The 21,133-nt window shown below is 37.7% G+C and overlaps 1 protein-coding gene across 2 annotated transcripts in view; it reads left to right on the forward strand.

Moving 5' to 3' along the window:
• SCAPER (S-phase cyclin A associated protein in the ER) overlaps positions 1 to 21,133 on the forward strand; it is a 524,869-nt gene that overhangs the window by 369,435 nt on the left and 134,301 nt on the right. For both annotated transcript variants that reach the window (XM_082735980.1, XM_082735981.1), the window contains exon 25: positions 2,734 to 2,857. In XM_082735980.1, coding sequence (XP_082592106.1) covers positions 2,734 to 2,857 — 124 coding nt within the window. The remainder of the gene's footprint in view (positions 1 to 2,733; positions 2,858 to 21,133) is intronic.

Consider the following 21,133-nt stretch of genomic DNA (forward strand, 5'->3'; position numbering starts at 1 on the left):
TTACTATTCATGATGCTTATGTGAAGGCTGCATATTATTATCCTGGTTTTATATGTGATAAAATGGATACTAAGATGTTAACTTACTAATTTACTAAGATGTTAATTTACTGATTTACCAGTGCTAAGATGTAGCTTCCTAAAATCTCAAATGGCAGAACTGGGATTCTTTTTTTTTTTTTTTTAAGATTTTTTTTCATTTATTTATTTGACAGAGAGAGATCACAAGTAGATGGAGAGGCAGGCAGAGAGAGAGAGAGAGAGAGAGAGAGAGAGAGAGAGAGGAGGAAGCAGGCTTCCTGCTGAGCAAAGAGCCCAATGTGGGACTCGATCCCAGGACCCTGAGATCATGACCTGAGCCGAAGGCAGCAGCTTTAACCCACTGAGCCACCCAGGCGCCCCAGCAGAACTGGGATTCTGACCTAGATATATCTTACCCTAGGGTTGTTGCTCTTAACAATTATACTCTTATGCCCAGAGTTCAGGAACCTATCAATTATATGAAGCAAGGTCCAACCAAATCAGACAAACAGATGATCAGAAGTACAACAGGAGCTTTCTCACTCTCTCTCTTCCAAATGAGGGCAGAGAGGTTGGCTGTTTTTTTCACCTAACAATGCCTGGAAAATCATAGGCACTTAGATATTTGTTAGGTGAATGAATACTCATATGGTGGTTTTTCAATTCTTAACTTTATACGCACATCAGAATTGCTCCCATAGAGCTTTTGAAACACGCAGATATATGAAAGTCACCCAGCTGGCATCTTCAGGGGAGGAACTCAGGCAAGAATGTATTTTTAAAGATTCCAATGCTCAAACTATAGAGCCTCTATTCTAGAGCCGGGGGTCTCTTACTAGAAGGTGAATCTGAATTACCTGCAGAATTTGTTAAAGCACACAGTGCTGGACTCTACTCTCTGAGTTTTTATTTAGCAGGTCTGTGGTGGGGCCCGAGAATTTGCATTTCTAAGAAATTCCCAGGTGATATTGATGCTTCTGATCCTGTAGGATCATGGTCCTATAGGATTTGTTCTAATAGACTACGTTAATTCATTTGTACTTGGGACTTAAGCAGGAGATTTATTTAGACAGGCCAGAATCCACATTGATCACTCAGGCAGTGTTAGTTTTAAATAGTTTTCAAAGTACCCAGAAGAGTGCCCATTGAGTATGTGGCTCCAAAAGTTTCTTTGAATGATGGCATATGTAAATTGGTTTTATCCCTGAAGAGGAAAACATAAATTTGAACAGTTTGACCTTAGACTCTTGTACTCTAGGTTTTCTTGTGTTGAGGTGCTCTGAATCCTTATCCATACAGTCTCTAAGCAGGCAGGGTACTCACTCCCCAGAACTCTGCAGTTCTTAGAGAGAAAGCATCTAGTTTGTCCTCATGTATTCTTCCTTCTTCCATCATCTGCCTTGATCTGGGACCAGGAGATCTGGGAAGAGGAGCTTTGACAGACCTTTGTTTCATGTATTATTCAAAGTTCCAGGCCCAGAGTTCCTGGGTGATAGGTATCTAATCCTTAGATTATTAAGACATTATCAACTGATGAATGGATAAAGAAGATGTGTGTGTGTGTGGAATATCACACACACACACACACACACACACAATGGAATATCACACAGTGATCAAAAAGAATGAACTCTTATTACCATTTGCAACATGGATGGAGCCAGAGTATATTACGTTAAGTGAAATGAGTCGGAGAAAGACAAATACCATATGATCTCACTCATATGTGGAATTCAAGAAAGAAAACAGATGAACATATGGGAAGTGGGGGGGGGGGAAACAAACCGTAAGAGACTCTTAACGTTAGAGAACAAACTGAGGGTTGATGGAGGGAGGGAGGAGGGCATGGGCTAGATGGGCGATGTGTGATAAAGAAGGCACTTGTGGAGTGCCTGGGTGGCTCAGTTGTTTGAACACCTGACTCTTGATTTCAACTCAGGTCATGATCTTAGGGTAATGGGATTAAGTCCCATGTCAGGCTCCTCCCGCAGCAGGGAATATACTGGAAATTCTCTTTCTCCTCCTTTCCTTCTCTCCCACCTCCCTCCCAAACCCCGTGCACACATGTGCTCTGTCTCTCTCTCTCTCTCTCAAATAAATAAATCTTTAAAAAAACATAGTGGGGGTACCTGGGTGGCTCAGTCAGTTAGGCATCTGACTTTGGCTCAGGGTCCTGGGATCGACCCCCTCATCAGGCTCCTTGCTCAGTGGGGAGCCTGCTTCTCTCTCTCCTCTCCATTTGTGCTGTCTCTCACTATCTCTCTCTCTCTCAAGTAAATGAATAAAATCTTAAAAAAAAAAAAAACTTTCTTAACAAAGAGGGCACTTGTGATGAGCACTGAGTGCTGTATGTAAGTGATGAATCACTAAATTCTACTCCAGAAACCTGTATCACCCTATGTTAACTAAGTAAATTTTAAATTAAAAAAGACATTATCAGATAGACTATTAAATACATTTCCATTACCTGCTATGTAACTAAGAAATTAGTAAGAGACAACTAACTAACAAACACCTGGCCTTGGATAAAAAATTATAAGCCTTTATATCTAGCTGATGGGCCTTGTACTTAATATTTGGCGCTTTTTTTTTTTTTCTCAGAATGATTTCCATCTTGTGCCTATTGCTTTTGTACCATTCGTTTTACATATTTTAAACTGTGTATAGAAGAGCTGCTCAAGTTTTACAAATGGTGTTTCTCTCCTTCTATTAGGTCTCTCTGCAATGCAATCAACGTTTACAACCTCACCTGCAATAACTGCTCAGAAAATTGCACGGATGTTCTGTTTAGTAACAAGATTACCTTCTTAATGGACCTCCTGATACACCAGTTGACGGTATGTAATATTACTGCTTTAAGTTAGAAGCAGTTAAGTTTTGAGAAATATTCCCTGTGGAGAAAACTCAAAGAATTTAGCTTATTTACCCTCTAGTGAAAAAGAGTAAAGATGATGGGGTGAGTAAATTACGGACTGGCAAAGAAACCTCTTAGTTTGGAAATCTCTTATTGGATTCTCCTAAGTTCCAGTATTTAATAGATAATATATTGTAACATTTGCCAAGTTCGCAGATTTACATGGTTAGACTGGGACTTCAGAGTCAGCTGGACTCCAAGCCAAACCTCTGAGCCCACAGGAATGAGTGCTGTAGGAGGGAAGAAAGCTTAGGAAAGCCTCATAACTTCTCTTGCCAACTCAGTTAAAAGGGTGGTTTATAAAGGACTTTTTGATGGCCCTTGATATCTGTTTTTTGAAGCAAGAAACTTCTCTGGCAAAAAGGGGCTAACCTGTTATACTTTTGAAATGGGAACAAGCAACCAGTTATGGCCTTAAATTTTACTTCAGTTCACAGATGTTGAAAGAGGTAAGCTCAGTATAATATCCAAAGGTTTAGGTCTGTCAACTGCAGCCTCCAGAACACAGCCCTGGGACCAGAAGTTTCCTGGTGAAGTTTCTGAGCCCCTGAGGTATTGACACAAAACCTCTCTTAAGCTACAAGTTTACAACACAAGAGATTTATTTTTCAGAACCAATTTACTTTCACTCAGCACATACTTCTAATACCTCTTTCTAAACTACTTGCCTTGTGCTATCTTTCTTTCTCCCTTCTGATTAATTTCTGTACATTCTACAGACCTTAACTGAAACATAATGGCACCTTCATCATGAAACGTTCCCTAACCTGACTCTCCCCAGGTCCAGGTTAGGAAATTTTTATGTGCTCCTAGGCATTAAATTATTCATAGAATTCATCACATTGAATTAACTGTTTAATTGTCTGTCTACCCATTAACCATAAAATCAACAAGGATAGAAGATAACTTATCATCTTCTCCAGGATCCTAACACAGTGCCTGACACTTAGTAGGTTTAGTGTGTCATTGATGACTATGTGAGAGAAGTGGTGGATCCCCACGCATCTCAAGCTGAGAATCAGAAAGGGAATGAGGAGGCCCTTCCAAGCAGGCATACTAAGATGAGAGGGGTCGCCAGTGAGAGAGAACAAAGTCACAAACCTAGAACTGATTAAAACAGTACAGCAATGGCTATTTATCATGGTGATACTGTGTCATCACTTGAGGGCCAATTTTATTTGGTTCTATCTGTAAAATAAAGCATTGAAATACGGATAAGACATTTTGGCACAAAGTTCTACTCAATATAGTTGAAAGGCAGGGATAAGGAGAAAAGACTTATTATTTGTTGTATGGCCTTATATTCCAGACATTTTAATATATATTTCCTCATTTAATTTTCTTAAACACAAAGTCAGTATTATTATCCCTTTTACCAACAAGGAAACTGGAGTCCCAGAGAAAGTGGCTTGCCCAACACTACAGAGAAAGAAAGTCACAGAGCTGAGAGTCAAACCTATGTCTCTCAAACCCAAACTGAGAGACATTCCATACAATAACTAATTGCTACTTTTCAAAAATGTCAATGTCACAGAAGACAAAGAATGGAGAACTGTCACAGATTGGAAGAGGTACTGACAAATAAATTAAATGTGGGATCCTACACCAGGAAGAGGATGTTAGTGGGAAAACTAGGAAATTCATTTAAGTCTACAGAATAGTTAATTTCCTGCTTTAATTAGAGTATGGTTTTGTAATTTGTTAACAGTAGGAGGTACTAAGCGAAGAGAACTCTGTTTTTGAACCATATCTCTTAGTTTAATATTATTATAAAATAAGATGTGAAAAAATAAAAAAAAAACACTATGTTTCATGCTGCATCATCTGGCAGAATTTATTCTGTGAAACTTATTCTATACTGTAATGGAAGAAGAGACATTTATATACTTTGAACAGGAGAGGTAACAAAAAAGCCTTTGAAATGTGAAGAGATGGGTAAGAAGATTTACAGACAGGATCTTCTATTCTAGCTTTTCAGTCTTTTCTGTTCAAAACTTATTCTTATTAGGAGATATCATAGAAAAATAGTTTATTATTTTCATACTTAATAATTAAGTGCTTACTGGGGTGCTTGGATGGCTCAGTCAGTTAAGTGTCTGCCTTTGGCTCAGGTCATAATCCTGGAGTCCCAGGATTGAGCCCTGCAACAGGTTCCCTGCTCCTCAGGGCATCTGCTTCCTCTGCTGTCCCCACCTACCCCCTCCACTGCTGGTGCCTGTGCCCACACACTCTCCCTCTCTCTTTTTCCTGCTCTCACGCTCCCTCAAATAAATAAAATCTTTTTTAAAAATACTGTTAAAAAATAATTAAGTGCTTACTATTTCTACTTCCAGAGAAGCATGGACTATAATCCCCATCACCCGGCAAACCCCATTTTAGGAGTGGGAACAGATACACAGATTCGATGTAGCAAACACTGTGATGGCAGCGTATACAAACTACATTGGGAGCACAGAGGAGGGCTTTTGTAGTCTGACACATCACAAAGGGAGGGACATTTGGACTAGACCTTAGCTCTTCATAATAGCTATCATTTACTAAATGTCTACCATGTGCCAGAAGCTTGTAAGTGGCTCCATGCTCCCCCTCTACTTTGAAAGCCCTAGTTTCCTTTAAGTAGTATTTCCTTGCTTGTGACCTCATGGTTTCTTGACACTCAGAATAGCTTTTAATCTCCAAACCAGTGGATTTTGGCATATTCTGTGTTTATTTTGCTTAGTTCAGAGCTGTAATCCTGGGACATGTTTGGCAAACACATTTTCTTCCTCCTTTCCTTATACGTGGCACTTCCTGTTTTTACAGTTCCTTTTAGGTTTCTTAATCTGTAGCTGTCAATTCTAGTAGTGCTATGACTCAGTTGGTGACACTTGGGAGAAGAGGTTGTGTTTCCTAATTTGGAGAGACGGGGTAGAGATGGCTAGGGATGGTGATTTTTACATTTCTTGAAATCACTTAAATACATTTCCATTTTTCTTGATAATTGGTTTGATACTAATGTAACAAAAATATGGACCATTAATTTGCAGTACCCTGTAAGTAATGGATAGAAAATAGTCATCAACACGTTTTCCAGAAGGATGAGAAGGAAGCGTAAAAGAAGCTAATTAATTGAGATCTGGTGGGATTTATAAGATACCCAATAATGAAGCACTTCAGCCTGTTTTGGTTCTTTAGTAAACTGAGATGGTTTAGAAAAAAAAATTTTTTTTTGTCTAGCTGCTTTGCCTTTGTTTTAGCATTCCTGTATTTCATATAGATTATGTGCAAAGCACTGTACAGATGCCAGGGTTGCAGAGGTAAATTGGACACATTTCCTTCACTCCAGAAGCCCAGTTAAGAGAGGAAGAAGTGCACACATGAATAGCTGTAAGAAGTTATGTCACATAATGAGAGCTACAGAGCCTAAGCAACCTAGAAGAGTACCTGGCGCATAAGAGGTGCTCCTTAAATATTTAATGAATGAATTCTAACTTGGAGGATTAGAAAGGTTTTGGGAACAAATTGGATTTCAATATGCTCAGAGGAAGGGTAGAAATCCTACAATTCTGAGTTACGATTTTTACAAAAGATAAATTAGCACAGGTGGCACTGTAAAGTATACCTTGCAGTAGAGATTCAAAGTAGGATTTTGGGGATAAGTTCTTGGGGAATTTATTGGGAGCCCTGTAAAAATGGTACATTGAGATAGACATGATCTAGGATAAAGTCTCACATACATGTATTATTTTCCAAGAAGCATGAGAGTTTTTAAATATGCTAAAGCAGATTACTTCTGCCATTCTAGAAGCATGGTTAAGCACCTTTTTTTCTGTGCCTAAATCTTTCCAGTGCACAGAACATGAGTCTCTAGCTTCAAAATGTCTCCTTGAGGAGACCAGACATGAACACTGGAAGGCAATAAAATCACCAGCAAAAAGAGCAAGGTGGCAGAACAGGAAGTCCCAGCCCTCACTACCCCACAGAGACACCAACCAAACAGTATATGGACCAAAATACCATTATGAGAATTCCAGAAAACAGTTAATATGTTGCAGTACCTCCAGCCAATCTCAAAGCCAAGAATGGCCACACTGAAATGAGTAAGAACTGTTTCATTTTACTTGTGTTCTCCCCCTTTCCCCAACCAGCACAGCTCAGCACTAGCAGAAAATACCCCAGTTCATGGGTTCTCCTTAAGAGGGGAGAGAGGAGTAGAGTGGCATTCTGGCTTTTTGGGGGGCTACCCAAGGGTCTTGAACCTGTCTCATCTGACTCAAGACACTGACAGAGAGCTGGCATACTTTGAATGCCTAGTATCCCCTGTTAACAAGAGAGCAGGGCAGCTTGCTGCTGAGAACCAGAGAACTTAAAATGTTGCAGACAGACACCAGAGGGAGCAAGAGATTATGATGTCCTGAAAAAGGAACTAAAATAAACCAACAAAACTCTCTAATTGAAAAATTGTCTCATAATCCACAAAAAGGTTTCAGAAGCCCCCAGGTTTCCTAGCCAAGGTGATTGGTGTCTTCTTTTTTACAAAGTCAGGATGTAAAGTCTAGAAGAAGTCCCCCCCTTTTTTTTCCCAAATGTGCAGATCCCAAAACAAAGGTATAAGACACACAAAGAAACAGGGAAATATGGCACATACAAAGGAACAAGATAAATCTCCAGAAACCAATCTTAAAGAAACAGGTATATGAATTAACTGACAAAGAATTCAAAACAGTTATCATAAAGGTGTTCAATGAGCTCAATAAAATGATGCATGAAAAAAATTTAAAAAAGAGAAAAAATTTTTAAAACCAGTTTTAAAGCTGAAGAATACAATAATTGAACTGAAAAATTAGGTAATTGGGTACAGGATTTCAAGAGCAGGCTTGATCCAATAGAAGAAAGAATGAGTGAACTCAAAGACACTGTATCACAGGAACAAAAAGGAAAGAGAATGAAAATGAATGAAGAAAGCCTAAGAGATGCATGCAGTACCATCAGATAGACCAATATACACATTATAGTACTCCCAAAAAGTGAGAGAATGGGTCAGAAAGCTTATTTAAAGAAATAATAGCTAAAAATTTCTCAGTCTGGGGAAGGAAATGGATATCCACATTCAAGAAGTCCCACAAACTCCCAACTATAATGAACCCAAAGAAATCCACACAAAGCAACATAACCAACTTGTCATAAGTCAGAGACATAGAGAGAATTTTGAAAACAGTGAGAGGAAAATGACTTGTCATGTACAAGGGAACCCTGATAAAATCAGTGATTTCTCACCAGAAACCCTGCAGGTCAAAAGGGATAGACTGATGTATTAAAAATACTAAAAGAAAAAATGGCCAACCCAGAAAACTATACCCAGTAAAACTATCCTTCAGAAATGAAGAAGAAAAAGCTATCCCAGGTAAATAAAACCTAAGGGAATGATCACCACTAGACTTGCCTTACAAGAAATTCTAAAGCGAGAGATGCCTAGCTGGCTTAGTCCATATAGCATGGCAACTTTTGATCTTGGGGTGGTGAGTTTGAGCCCCACATTGAGTGTAGAGATTACTTTAAAAAAATCTTTAAAAAATTTTAAAAAGAAATTCTAAAGTGAGTCCTTCAAGTAGGAACAAAAGGATGCCAAACACCAATATGGAAAGCATATGAAAGTCTAATTGATCCTTTAACAACATGGGATTGAAATGCATGGGTACACTTACATATGGATGTTTTAAATAAACATATGTTACCATAAGTGTATTTTCTTTTCCTTATGATGTTTTAAATAACATGGTCTACTCTTTAGCTTACATCATTATAGGAATATAGTATATAATACATGTAACATTCAAAATACATGTTAATTAACTGTCTGTTATCATAAGTCTTCCAATCAACAGAAGACTCTTAGTAGTTAAGTTTTAGGGGAATCGAAAGTTGTATTAGGATTTTCAACTGTACATGGGGTTGGCACCCTTAATCCCCATGTTGTTCAAAGGTCAACTGTGTAAAGCTTGCTGGTGATTCAGAATTGTGCATTACTATAACAAGGAGGCTATAAATCATTTTAATTCTGACAAAGAATTATAGAAACTTTATGGTAACAACTTGTATATTTCTATATAAAAGTATAGTAATAACTATAAAAATACATTAATGAATACCTAATATACAAATAGGTATTTTGTGGGACACTTGGGTGGCTCAGTCAGTTAAGCATCCAACTCTTGATCTCATGGTCATGAGTTCAAGCCACACACTGGGCTCCATGCATAAAAATATACATATATATTGTGACATCAATAAAATAAAATGTTGGGGAGATAAGTAAAAGGATAGCATATTTGTTTACAGTTGAAGTTATTATTAGATTAAAATGGATCATTACAACTATTTTATATGTAAGCCCACTAGTAACATAAAGAAAATACCTATCAAAGATACAGAAGAAAGTAAGGAATCAAAGCATGTTACTACAAAACAATCTGCAGAACAAAAGCACAAATCTACAGCAGGAATAGAATGAGGGACAGGGCAACTACAAGATAGAAAACAAAATAATCCCTTTTCTACCAATAATTACTGTAATATAAGTGTGTTAAACTCCCCAATAAAATGGCACACAAAAATCAAGATCCAATTATATAGTGTCTACTCAAATAGACTCTAGAGATTCACTTTAGATTTAAGGACACACATAAGATGAAGGTGAAAGAATTGAAAAAAAGATATGCCATGTGAATTAATAACCTGAAGAGAGTAGAGTGGCCATACATCTATAAGACTAAATAGTCTTAAAGTGACTATTACTAATAGTCCTAAAGTGACTTAGAAGATATAAAGGACAATTTTCAATTTTCCAGGAATATATAACAATTTAAATACAAAGACACTATCAGGACACCCAGATATAAGAAGCAGACACTGAAAGAACTGAAGGAAAAAGAAGATGGCAAAGCAATAAAGGTAGGGGATTTCAGTACCCAAATTTGGATAATGGATAGACATCCAGAAAGAAAACTAATTAGGGAAACAGATGCTTTAAACAATACTGCAGACCAAATGGACCTAATACATGTATACAAAATATTCCATTCATCAGCAGCAAAATACACATTTTTCTCAGTGCACATGGAACATTTTTCAGTAGAGATCACATTAGTTCACGAACAAGTCAGCAAATCTGAGATATGCCACGGTTTTATCCATTAATCTGTCATTGGACACTTGGACTACTTCTATAATTTGGTTATTGCAAATGCTGCAATAAACATGGGGAGCATATATCTCTTTTTATTAGTGTTTTCATATTCTTTCAGTAAATACCCAATAGAGGAATTACTGGATAATAAGGTAATTCTTTTAATTTTTTGAGGAATCTTCATACTGTTTTCCACAGTGGCTGTACCAGTTTGCATTACCACCAACAATGCACTAGGGTCCCTTTTTCTCTAATCCTTGCCAACACTTATTGTTACTTGTTTTTTATTTTAGCCATTCTTACAGGTATAAGGTGATATGTCATTGTGGTTTTGATCTGCATTTCCCTGATGATTAGTGATGCAGAGCATCTTTTCCTTTCATATGTTGGCCATCTAGATGTCTTCTTCTGAGAACTGTCTGTTCATGTCTTCTGCTCATTTTTTAATTGGATTATTTGTCTTGGGTGTTGAGTTGTTATTTTGTTTATTTGTTTGTTTAGCCAACATATAATACATCATTAGTTTTTTTAATTTATTTTTTATTTATTTTCAGCATAACAGTATTCATTATTTTTTCACCACACCCAGTGCTCCATGCAATCCGTGCCCTCTATAATACCCACCACCTGGTACCCCAACCTCCCACCCCCCCACCACTTCAGACCCCTCAGATTGTTTTTTAGAGTCCATAGTCTCTCATGGTTCACCTTCCCTTTCAATTTCCCCCAACTCCTTTCTCCTCTCTAACTCCCCATGTCCTCCATGCTATTTGTTATGCTCCACAAATAAGTGAAACCGTATGATAATTGATTCTCTCTGCTTGACTTATTTCACTCAGCATAATCTCCTCTTTTTGATGCAATGTTCAGTGATTCATTAGTTGCATATAACATCCAGTGCTCATCACATCACATGCCCTCCTTAATGCCCATCACCAAGTTACTCCATCCCCCTACCCACCTCCCTTTCTGCAGCCCTCAGTCTATTTCCCAGATTTTAAGAGTCTCTCACGGTTTGTCTCCCTCTCTGATTCCTTCCCATTTGGTTTTCTGTCCCTGTCCCTGTGATCCTCTGCTGTATTCCATATCCCATATGTTGAGTTGTAGCAGTTCTTTATATATTTTAGATACTAACTTTTTATCAGGCATGTCCTTTGCAAATATCTTCTTCCATTTACTAGTTTATCTTTTAGTTTTGTTGAGTGTTTCCTTTTCTGTGCAGAAGCTTTTAAATTTGAAGTAGTCCCAAGAGTTTATTTTTACTTTTGCTTCCCTTGCCTCAAGAACATATCTAGAAAAAAATTGCTGTGGCTGATGTCAAAGAGGTTACTGCCTGTGTATTCCTCTAGGACTTTTATGGTTTCAGGTCTCACATTTAGGTCTTTAACTCATTCTGAGGGTCTTTCTCTCTTTTTTTTTTTTTTAGTATGGTATAAAAAAAGTCATCTGGTTTTATTCTTTTGCATGTAGTTGTCCAGTTTTCCCAAAACCACTTGTTGGAGAGGTTCCCCCCCCCCCATTGCATATTCTTGCCTCTTCTGTTGAAGATGAATTGACTGTATAATTGTGGATTTATTTCTGGGCTTTCCATTCTGTTCCATTGATCTATTTTTGTGCCAGTTCCATACTTTTCTAATTACTGCAGCTTGGTTGTATATCTTGAAATCTGGGATTATGATACCTCCAGTTTTGTTGTTCTTTTTGAAGATTGTTTTGGCTATTTGGGTTTTTTTTTTAAATTCCACACATATTTTATGATTATTTGTTCTAGTTCTGTGGAAAATGCTATTGATATTTTGCTAGGAATTGCTTTAAATCTGTAGATTGCTTTAGGTAATATAGACATTTTAAGAGTATTTGTTGCCATAAATCTTCCATGTGAAGCACATGAACATCTTTCCATTTGTTTGTGTCATCTTTAGTTTTATACTTTATACTCATATATATATATATATATATATATATATATATATATATATACTTTATACTTATATCATCATGTTTTATACTTTTCAAATTTAAAGATCTTTCATGTCCTTGATTAAGTTTATTTGACAACTTCTTTAAATAAGACAACAAACGAATTAGCTGCATTGGTTGACTCTTCCTTTCACAAATGATTTTTCTGTTACATGTGATGCAGCTTGGTAGCATTTTACCCACAGTACAACTTATGTCAAAATTGGAGTCTGTCTTCTCAAATCTTGCCACTGCTTTACCAGCTAACTTTATATAATATTCTCAATGCTTTTTTGTCATTTCAACAATCTCTCTAGCGCCTTCATCAGAGTCCATCTCAAGAAATTACTTTCTGTCCTAATCCTTAAAAAAGCAACACTTTATCCATTAAAGTTTTGTCACGAGATTGCAGCCTTTCAGCCCCATCTTCAGGCTCCACTTTTAATTCTCTTGCTATTTTCATCACATCTCCAGTTACTTCTTCCACTGAAGTCTAGAACCCCTCAAAGTCCTCCATGAAAGTTAGAACCAGCTTCTTCCAAATTCCTGTTAATGTTGATATTTTGACCTCTTCCCATGAATCACAAATACTCTTAATGGCATCTATGGTGAATCCTTTACAGAAAGTTTTGAACTTACTTTGTCTAGACCCATCAGAAGAATCACTGTCTGTGGCAGCTACAGCCTTACAGGTGTATTTCTTAAGTAATAACTTTTGAAATTCACAGTAACTCCTTGATCAATGGAATGGATGTTGTGTTAGCAGGCATGAAAACGACATTCATTTCATTGTATATCTCTGTCAGAACTCTTAGGTAATCAGGTGCATTGTCAATAAGCAGCAGTATTTTGAAAGAAGTCTTTTTTTCCTAAGCAAGTAGGTGTTTGTAAGTAGACTTAAAGTATTCAGTAAAACAGGTTCATAAACAGATGTGCTGTCATCCAGGCTTTGTTCCATTTATAGAGCAAAGGTAGAGTAGATTCAGTGTAATTCTGAAGGACCCTAGGATTTTCAGAATGGTAAATAAGCATTCATTTCAGCATAAAGCTACCAGCAGCATCAGCCCCTAACAAGAGAGTCAGCCTGCCCTTTGAAGCTTTGAAACTAGTCATGGATTTCTCCTCTCTAGCTATGAAAGTCCTAGATGGCATCTTCTTCCATTATGAGGCAGTTACATTTACATTGAGAGAATCTGCTGTTTAGTGTAGCCACTTTCGTTAATTACTTGACCTAGATTTTCTGGATAACTTGCTGCAGCTTCTACATTGACACTTGCTGCTCCACCCTACACTTTTATGTTATGGAGATGGCTTCTTTCTTTAAACCTCATGAACCAACCTCTGCTAACTTTTCTTCTACATTTTTCTCACCTCTCAGCCCTTATAGAATTGAAGGGACCTAGGGCCTTCCTCTGGATTATGTTTTGGCTTAAGGGAATGTGGTTGCTGGTTTGATCTTCTATCTAGACAGCTGAAACTTTCTCTATCTCAGCCATGAGGTTGTTTCACTTTCTTATCATCTGTGTGTTGACTGGAGTGGCACTTTCAATTTCCTTAAAGGAAAAAAAAATTCCTTAGAACTTTTCCTTTGCATTCACTGCTTGGCTAACTGTTTAATGCAGGAGACTAAGCTCTTGGCCTGTCTCAGCTTTTGACATGCCTTCCTCATTTCGTTCAGTCATTTCTAGCTTTTGATTTAAAGTGGGAAACCTGGAAATCTCCTTGTCACTTGAACATGTAGAGGCCAGTATAAGGTTATTAATTGGCCTAACTTCATTATTGTGCCTCAAGGAATAAGGAGGCCCAAGGAAAGAGAGTTGGGGGAATGGCTGGTAGGTGGAACAGTCATAACGTACACCTTTATTAAGGTCATCATCTTATATAGGTTCAATTCATGGTACCCCAAAACAACTAAAATGATAACATCATAGATCACTGATTACAAGTTACCACAACAAATATAATAATAAAAAAATTTGAAGTATTTCAAGTATTTCCATATGTGACACAGAAACATGAAGTGAGCAAATGCTGTTGGAAAAATGGCACCAGTAGACTTGCTCAGTGCAGGGTTGCCATAAATCTTCCATGTGAAGCACAATAAATAGAGGTGGGCCTGCATTTGCACTCTCATGTTCAATGTAGAATTATTCATAATAACCAAGAGGTAGAAATAACTTAAATGTCCATTGACGATGAGTGGATACAGAAAATGTGTGTGTGTGTGTGTGTGTGTGTGTGTGTGTGTGTATACATACACATACATACACACACACACACACATATATGGAACACTCTTCAGCCATAAAAAAGAAAGTGGTCCTGTCTTATGCTACAATGTGGATGAACCTGAGGGCAGTGTGCTAAACAAAATAAGCCAGTCACACAAGGACATGTACTGCATGATATGATTTCACTTATTTGAGATATCTGAAGTAGTCAGACTCATAAAAAAGAAAGTAAAATGGTGGTTTCCAGGAGCTGGGATGAAGGGAAGTGGGAAGCTGCTATTAAGTGAGTATTGAGTTTCAGTCATGTGAAATGAAAAAGTTCTGGAGATTTGTTTTACAACATTGTGCTTATAGTTAATTAGATTGTAATATATACTTAAAAATTGTTAGAGGGTAAATTTATATTACATGTTTTTATCATTTAAAAGACCAGTGAAAGTACTACTGAGTGCCGGGAAAATAGATTAACAGACTTCTGTTTGAAATTGTAAATAGTCCATATTACAGATGAGCAAATTGAAATGTGACAGAGAACATATAAGTTCCTAGTAATGAAACCATGACCTGGGTCGTAGTCTCCTGAGCCCTTATCAGGGTTTCCCTTCCTGTAACCTGAATCAGTGTGTCCTCATTTTACTGAATTGACAAATGAGACAAAGCAACATATTTGTGACTTTAATTTTATACATATCTAATATTGTCTGAGTAGGATTCACTGAAAAAGCATTTAATTAAAAGACATAATTTCTTGATGTTTCATTGCATTTTAAAAAGCGTTAAATATTTCAAAGCATCCTTAGTTTTAATTCATAGTGACCTGTTCTTCAGGGAATATTTTAAAGAATATGCTGATATAGTATGTGTATATATTTTCTTAGCCAAGGAGTTTGTTAATTGAAAAGTGATGTACATGGGGCACCTGGGTGGCTCAGTGGGTTAAGCTGCTGCCTTCAGCTCAGGTCATGATCTCAGGGTCCTGGGATCGAGCCCCACATCGGGCTCTCTGCTCAGCAGGAAGCCTGCTTCCTCCTCTCTCTCTCTGCCTGTCTCTCTGCCTGCTTGTGATCTCTGTCAAATAAATAAATAAAATCTTAAAAAAAAAAAAAGAAAAGAAAAGTGATGTACAAACCTTAAATAATTTGATATAATACTGTTGGATCAAAGAGTCTATTGGTGAGCACTTCAGAAGGTGACAAGAAAGTTCCTTATATAAACAAAGAAAATACAAGTGCAACCCTACAGCAAGGGGATTGTTTTTTGCTGAGTCATTTGCAAAGCCATGCAGGTGCCTGTTTGATTTTCATTATAACAGCAAAAGCCTGGAACTGGCCATTAACCACATTGTTTGAAAGCCTGGAACTGGCCGTTAACCACATTGTTTTCTTTGTATTAAGGAGCCAGAACATGGACTCCATAGTTAATTACATGGGATTAGAAATCCTTCAGTCCTCCACAGGTAATGGTACTCTTCCTGATGCCAATTGCATATTAGTACCTCCTTTCACTGTGTGGCACTTATTCAGGCTGTCAAGAACAACCTGCACTTTTTTCATCAGTAATGTGAAGTCTGTGTCTAATAGACCAAATAAATATCTTAGTGACACAGAGAATATCAGAACCAGAGAGGAGGCCTTCATAGTATCTGGTCTAGTTTAGTCCTCCTGTTTTATAAATGAGAGCAGTGGAAATCAAAAGAGGAAAAGAATGGAAGATGTATGGGGTGGAGTACTTGCCAGAAGTTTCACAGCCTGTTACCAATAGAACTGTGATTCAAATTCAGGTTTCCTAAATCCCAAACTAGTATTCTTTCCACTCAGTTACTTGACACACTGCTAATTTAGGTATGGCAAGAACATTTAAGTGATGTTTTGATTGTTGTAGAGCTTTGCCCTCAAAGCTACATTCAGAATTGATCTATCAAAAAAAAAAAAAAAGTGGGTCAGATTATAACTTTTTTTCTTTTTTAATTTAAATTCAATTAGCCAACATATATAGTACATCATTATTTTTTTTTTTTAAGATTTTATTTATTTGACAGGCAGAGATCACAAGTAGGCAGAGAGGCAGGCAGAGAGAGAGGAGGAAGCAGGCTTCCTGCTGAGCAGAGAGCCCGATGTGGGGCTCGATCCCAGGACCCTGGGATCATGACCTGAGCCGAAGGCAGCAGCTTTAACCCACTGAGCCACCCAGGCGCCCCCATCATTATTTTTTGATATAATGTTCAGTGATTCATTAGTTGCATATAGGACTTGGTCATCGCATCCCTGCCCTCCTTAATGCCCATCACCCAGTTACCCCATCCAACTACCCACCTACCCATTTGTAACCCGCAGTCTATTTCCCAAAGTCAGGAGTCTCATATATATGGTTTGTCTTCCTCTCTGATTTCTTCCCCTTCAGTTTTCCCTCCCTTCTCCTATTGTCCTCTGCTACATTCCTTATGTCCTTATGAGTGAAACCATATGATAATTGTCTTTCTCTGACTGACTTACTTCACTTAGCATACCTTCAAGTTCCATCCATGTCGATGCAAATGTTGAGTATTCATCCTTTCTGATGGCTGAATTAGATTCCATTGTATATATGAACCATATCCTCTTTTTCCATTCATCTGCTGAAGGGCATCTTGCTTGGCTCTTTTGGCTATTATGGATATTGCTGCTATGAACATTGGGGTGCATATGCCCCTTCTTTTCACAACTTCTGTGTCTTTGGGGTAAATACATAGTAGTGCAATTGCTGGGTCATAGGGCAGCTCTATTTTTAACTTCTTTTTTTTTTTTTAAGATTTTATCCATTTATTTTACAGAGAGAGAGATCACAAGTAGGCAGAGAGGCAGGCAGAGAGAAAGAGGAGGAAGCAGGCTCCCCACTGAGCAGAGAGCCCGATGTGGGGCTCGATCCCAGGACCCTGAGATCATGACCTGAGCCGAAGGCAGAGGCTTTAACCCACTGAGCCACCCAGGTGCCCCTCTATTTTTAACTTCTTGAGGAACCTCCATACTGTTCTCCAGAGTGACTGCACCAACTTGCATTCCCACCAACAGTGTAGGAGGGTTCCCCTTTCTCAACATACTTGCTAACATTTGTTGTTCCCTGTCTTATTCATTTTGTCTGTCCTCATTGGTGTAATGTGGTACCTCATTGTGGTTTTGATTTTATTTCCCTGGTGGCTAGTGATATGAAGCATTTTTTCATGTGTCTGTTAGCCATTTGACTTTAAGCTATCCTACAAAGCTGTGGTCATCAAAACAGAATGGTACTGACACAAAAACATACACATAGATCAATGTAACAGAGTAATGAGCCCAGAAATGGACCCTCAACTCTATGGTCAACTAATCTTTGACAAAGCAGGAAAGAATATCCAATGGAAAAAAGACAGTCTCTTCAACAACTGGTATTGGGAAAATTGGGCAGCTGCATGCAGAAGAATAAAACTGGAACATTCTCTCACATTATACACAAAGATAAACTCAAAATGGATGAAAGACCTAAATGTGAGACAGGAATCCATCAAAATCCTAGAGGTGAATACAGGCAGCAACCTCTTGGACCTTGAACACAGCAACTTCTTGGAAGACACGTCTCTAAAGGCAAGGGAAACAAAAGCAAAGATCAAGTATTGGGCACTACCTGGATGGTTCAGTAGCTTAACTGTCTGCCTTCAGCTCAGGTCATGATCCCAGGGTCCTGGAATCAAGCCCCTTATCAGGCTCCCTGCTCTCTCTCTTGCTCTTGCTCACTCTCTCTCAAATAAATAAAATATTTTTTTTTTTTAATAAACTATTGGGGCTTCATCAAAATGAAAAGCTTCTGCACAGCAAAGGAAACAATCAACAAAACTAAAAGGCAACCCATGGAATGGAAGAAGATATTTGCAAATGACATTACAGATAAAGGGCTGGTATCCAAGATCTATAAAGAACTTCTCAAATTCAACACCCAAAAAACAAAGAATCCAGTCAAGAAATGGGCAGAAGACGTGAACAGACACTTCTCCAAAGAAGACATGTAAATGGCTAACAGATTATAACTTTATTTTTTTAAGTATGTAATTGTCATTTATTGTATGATGTTTGCAGAATGCTGTTTTCAGTGTTAGAATTTTACATAATAGAAAATTTTTAAAGATTTTTATTTATTTATTTGATAAATACTTGATCCCAAGTAGATAGAGAGGCAGGCAAAAAGAGAGGGAAGCAGGCTCCCTGATGAGCAAAAAGCGGGGCTCAATCCCAGGACCCCAAGATCATGACCTGAGCTGAAGAAGGAGGCTTAACCCACTGAGCCACCCAGGCACCCCTATAATAGAGATTCTACATCATTCTCTTTGTATAAAACACTCAAATTGTTTACCATGTTAATTAAGGATTCTGTGTAATTATTGGATGTATGTAATGTTATAAGAACATTATGGTATAACTTTAATTGTCCTTCCAGTGCAGTCATCTGAAATAGTATCATCACCATCATTGTGACTATAACCTAAAATCATTAATTGACTGCTTGAGGAAGAAATTGACACATCTAGCTTCATAACAGAGATTTTACCACACTGCCTTCAAATGGTGGGTAAAGCAAATGAAACTATTAAATATGTAAAAATTAATAAACTTGGTTTAACACAAAGAACCTTATATCCAATATTAGAAATATACATGCTTTATAAGAACACATGGAAAATTTATAAGAATTGACTGTGTAATAGACCTCTGAGCAAGTCTTCATAAATGTCAAAGAATCAGTTATACATAGGATCCTGTTCTGCTTTAGGTATGACTGAATAGGCTCCTATAACTGGGTAAAGCATGAAAAAAATACCTAAAGGTACTAGAGGTCATTCAAAAACTGATACTTTCTGATTGGAATAGACACTTAGAAGAGGAGAACAACATTGTGTGAGTTCCCTGGTTTATGCCTTTTTACCTGAGAGCAGGGCATAGTTGGTACCACATGCAACTACTAGAATTACCATAGAAAATCCATTCTTTCTGGCCTGAAGAACTAGAGGACAATTCAAGACAAAAACAATTGCTAGAATGTGAAGATTAAGTTTAGAAATGAGAGAGCCAGAAAGTGGGATCCCCTAATTATTTATAAATGTCTGAATTATCCTAGTAGATAAATGTATGGGACAGACAGAGCTAAAGACAAAAGAGTTGAAGGGAGATTTCAGCTGCTGTCCTTGAATAGTTTTGCAGTTTGAATCTAACAAAGTCAAACTTCTGCTCTAAAAAAGAAAATCAAATTAAAAAGTACAGTAATTGAAATAAAAAATGTACTGAATAATAAATGAAAGGGAGTGATGATAATTAGAAAAATTACCAGTAGACAAATACCACAGTAATAAATACTGCAGGAGAGAATCATTAATGGATGTCAAAATTAGTGAGCAAAAGTGTGACAAGAAACAATATTTTCGAAGCCTCAAAGTAACTCCCGCAAGAAAACTTTTAATTACAAAAAGGGAAAATAGAAACCTTACAATTAAAAACTTGGTAGATATTACCTTAACCATGTTATCAAAGCTTATCACCAGAAACAACATATCAGCATCATTTACTTTCTGATATTATCTACTTAGAAGTTCATAGCATCACTTTTGAGGTATTCTTATAAAAAATGCATAACCATCACCTAGTCATGAGAAAACATCAGACAGATCCAAATTGAGGGCAGTCTATGAAGTGACTGACCAAAATGCAAAGATTGAAAAACTCACAGATTAGAGGATACTAGAGAGATGTGACAACTAAATTTTTTGTGGGATCCTGGGGCCAATAAATAAATAAATAAATAAAATAACATTAGTGAGAAAACTGGGAAAATTCTAATAAGATCTATTTTCTGGTTTTGGTAGTTGTGACATAAGTGAGATTGAGAAAGACAAGTATGATTTCACTTATATGGAGTATTGAAAAACAAAACAAAACAGAAAGAGACTCACAGATACAGAGAACAAAGTGGTGATTACCAGAGGTGGTGGGAGTGGAAGGATAGACAAAATAGGTGAAGAGGACTGAGAGACAAACTTCTAGTCATAAAATACATAAGCCATGGGCACATAATGTACAGCATAGGGAATATAGTCAATAATATTGTAATACTTTTGTATGATAATGAATGGTAATTAGACCTATTTGATTATTTCATAATATGTAAAAATATCAAATCACTATCTTGTACACTTGAAACTGCTATAATTTTGAAAGTCAATTATAATTCTATTTATTTATTTATTTAACTGGCCAGCCTTTCTTTATTGGTGAATAGGCAGGCAATGGGCAAGTTAGGGTGCAGGGAGCAACTGGGATAAGTGTTCTGCATTTGCTATCACAGCAATTCCTGCAGCCTCTGTGACCAGACTACTACCCCCCTGTAACTGGGTGTGTGGACAGCCAGAGCAGTGAGGGGGCAGATAGGGCCTACAGCAGCCACATGGTCCAAGCTGTCTCAACTCACAACACAGACCCAAGGCAGCCTACCAGAACTGTCTTCAGATACTCAGGATATTCATACCATGTACAACATTTTACCCCTCTTCAAGGCTCCCAACAAGGCCCAGCAACTTTAAGAGGTAGACCCCAGAAAAAGACCAGGGTACCCTTCACAGCTTCTGTGATAGGCTAGGAAGCTAAATGGCCAAGGAACATGGAGGGGATGGGTTAGGGGGAGGGCAGCAGGGTATAGGCAGGAGACAGTGCTAGGACAGGAGGGACAGGTGCAGGGATCACAAGCAGATAGGCAGAGGACAAGAGGGGTCTCACAGGATGCTTATGGCTCCCCCAAGGTACTTACAAAATGTTTCAAAAGGACAAACAAAACCCTAAAGAACAGAATT

Source organism: Mustela nivalis, assembly GCF_964662115.1.
Source record: "Mustela nivalis genome assembly, chromosome: 6".
NCBI lineage: Eukaryota > Metazoa > Chordata > Mammalia > Carnivora > Mustelidae > Mustela > Mustela nivalis.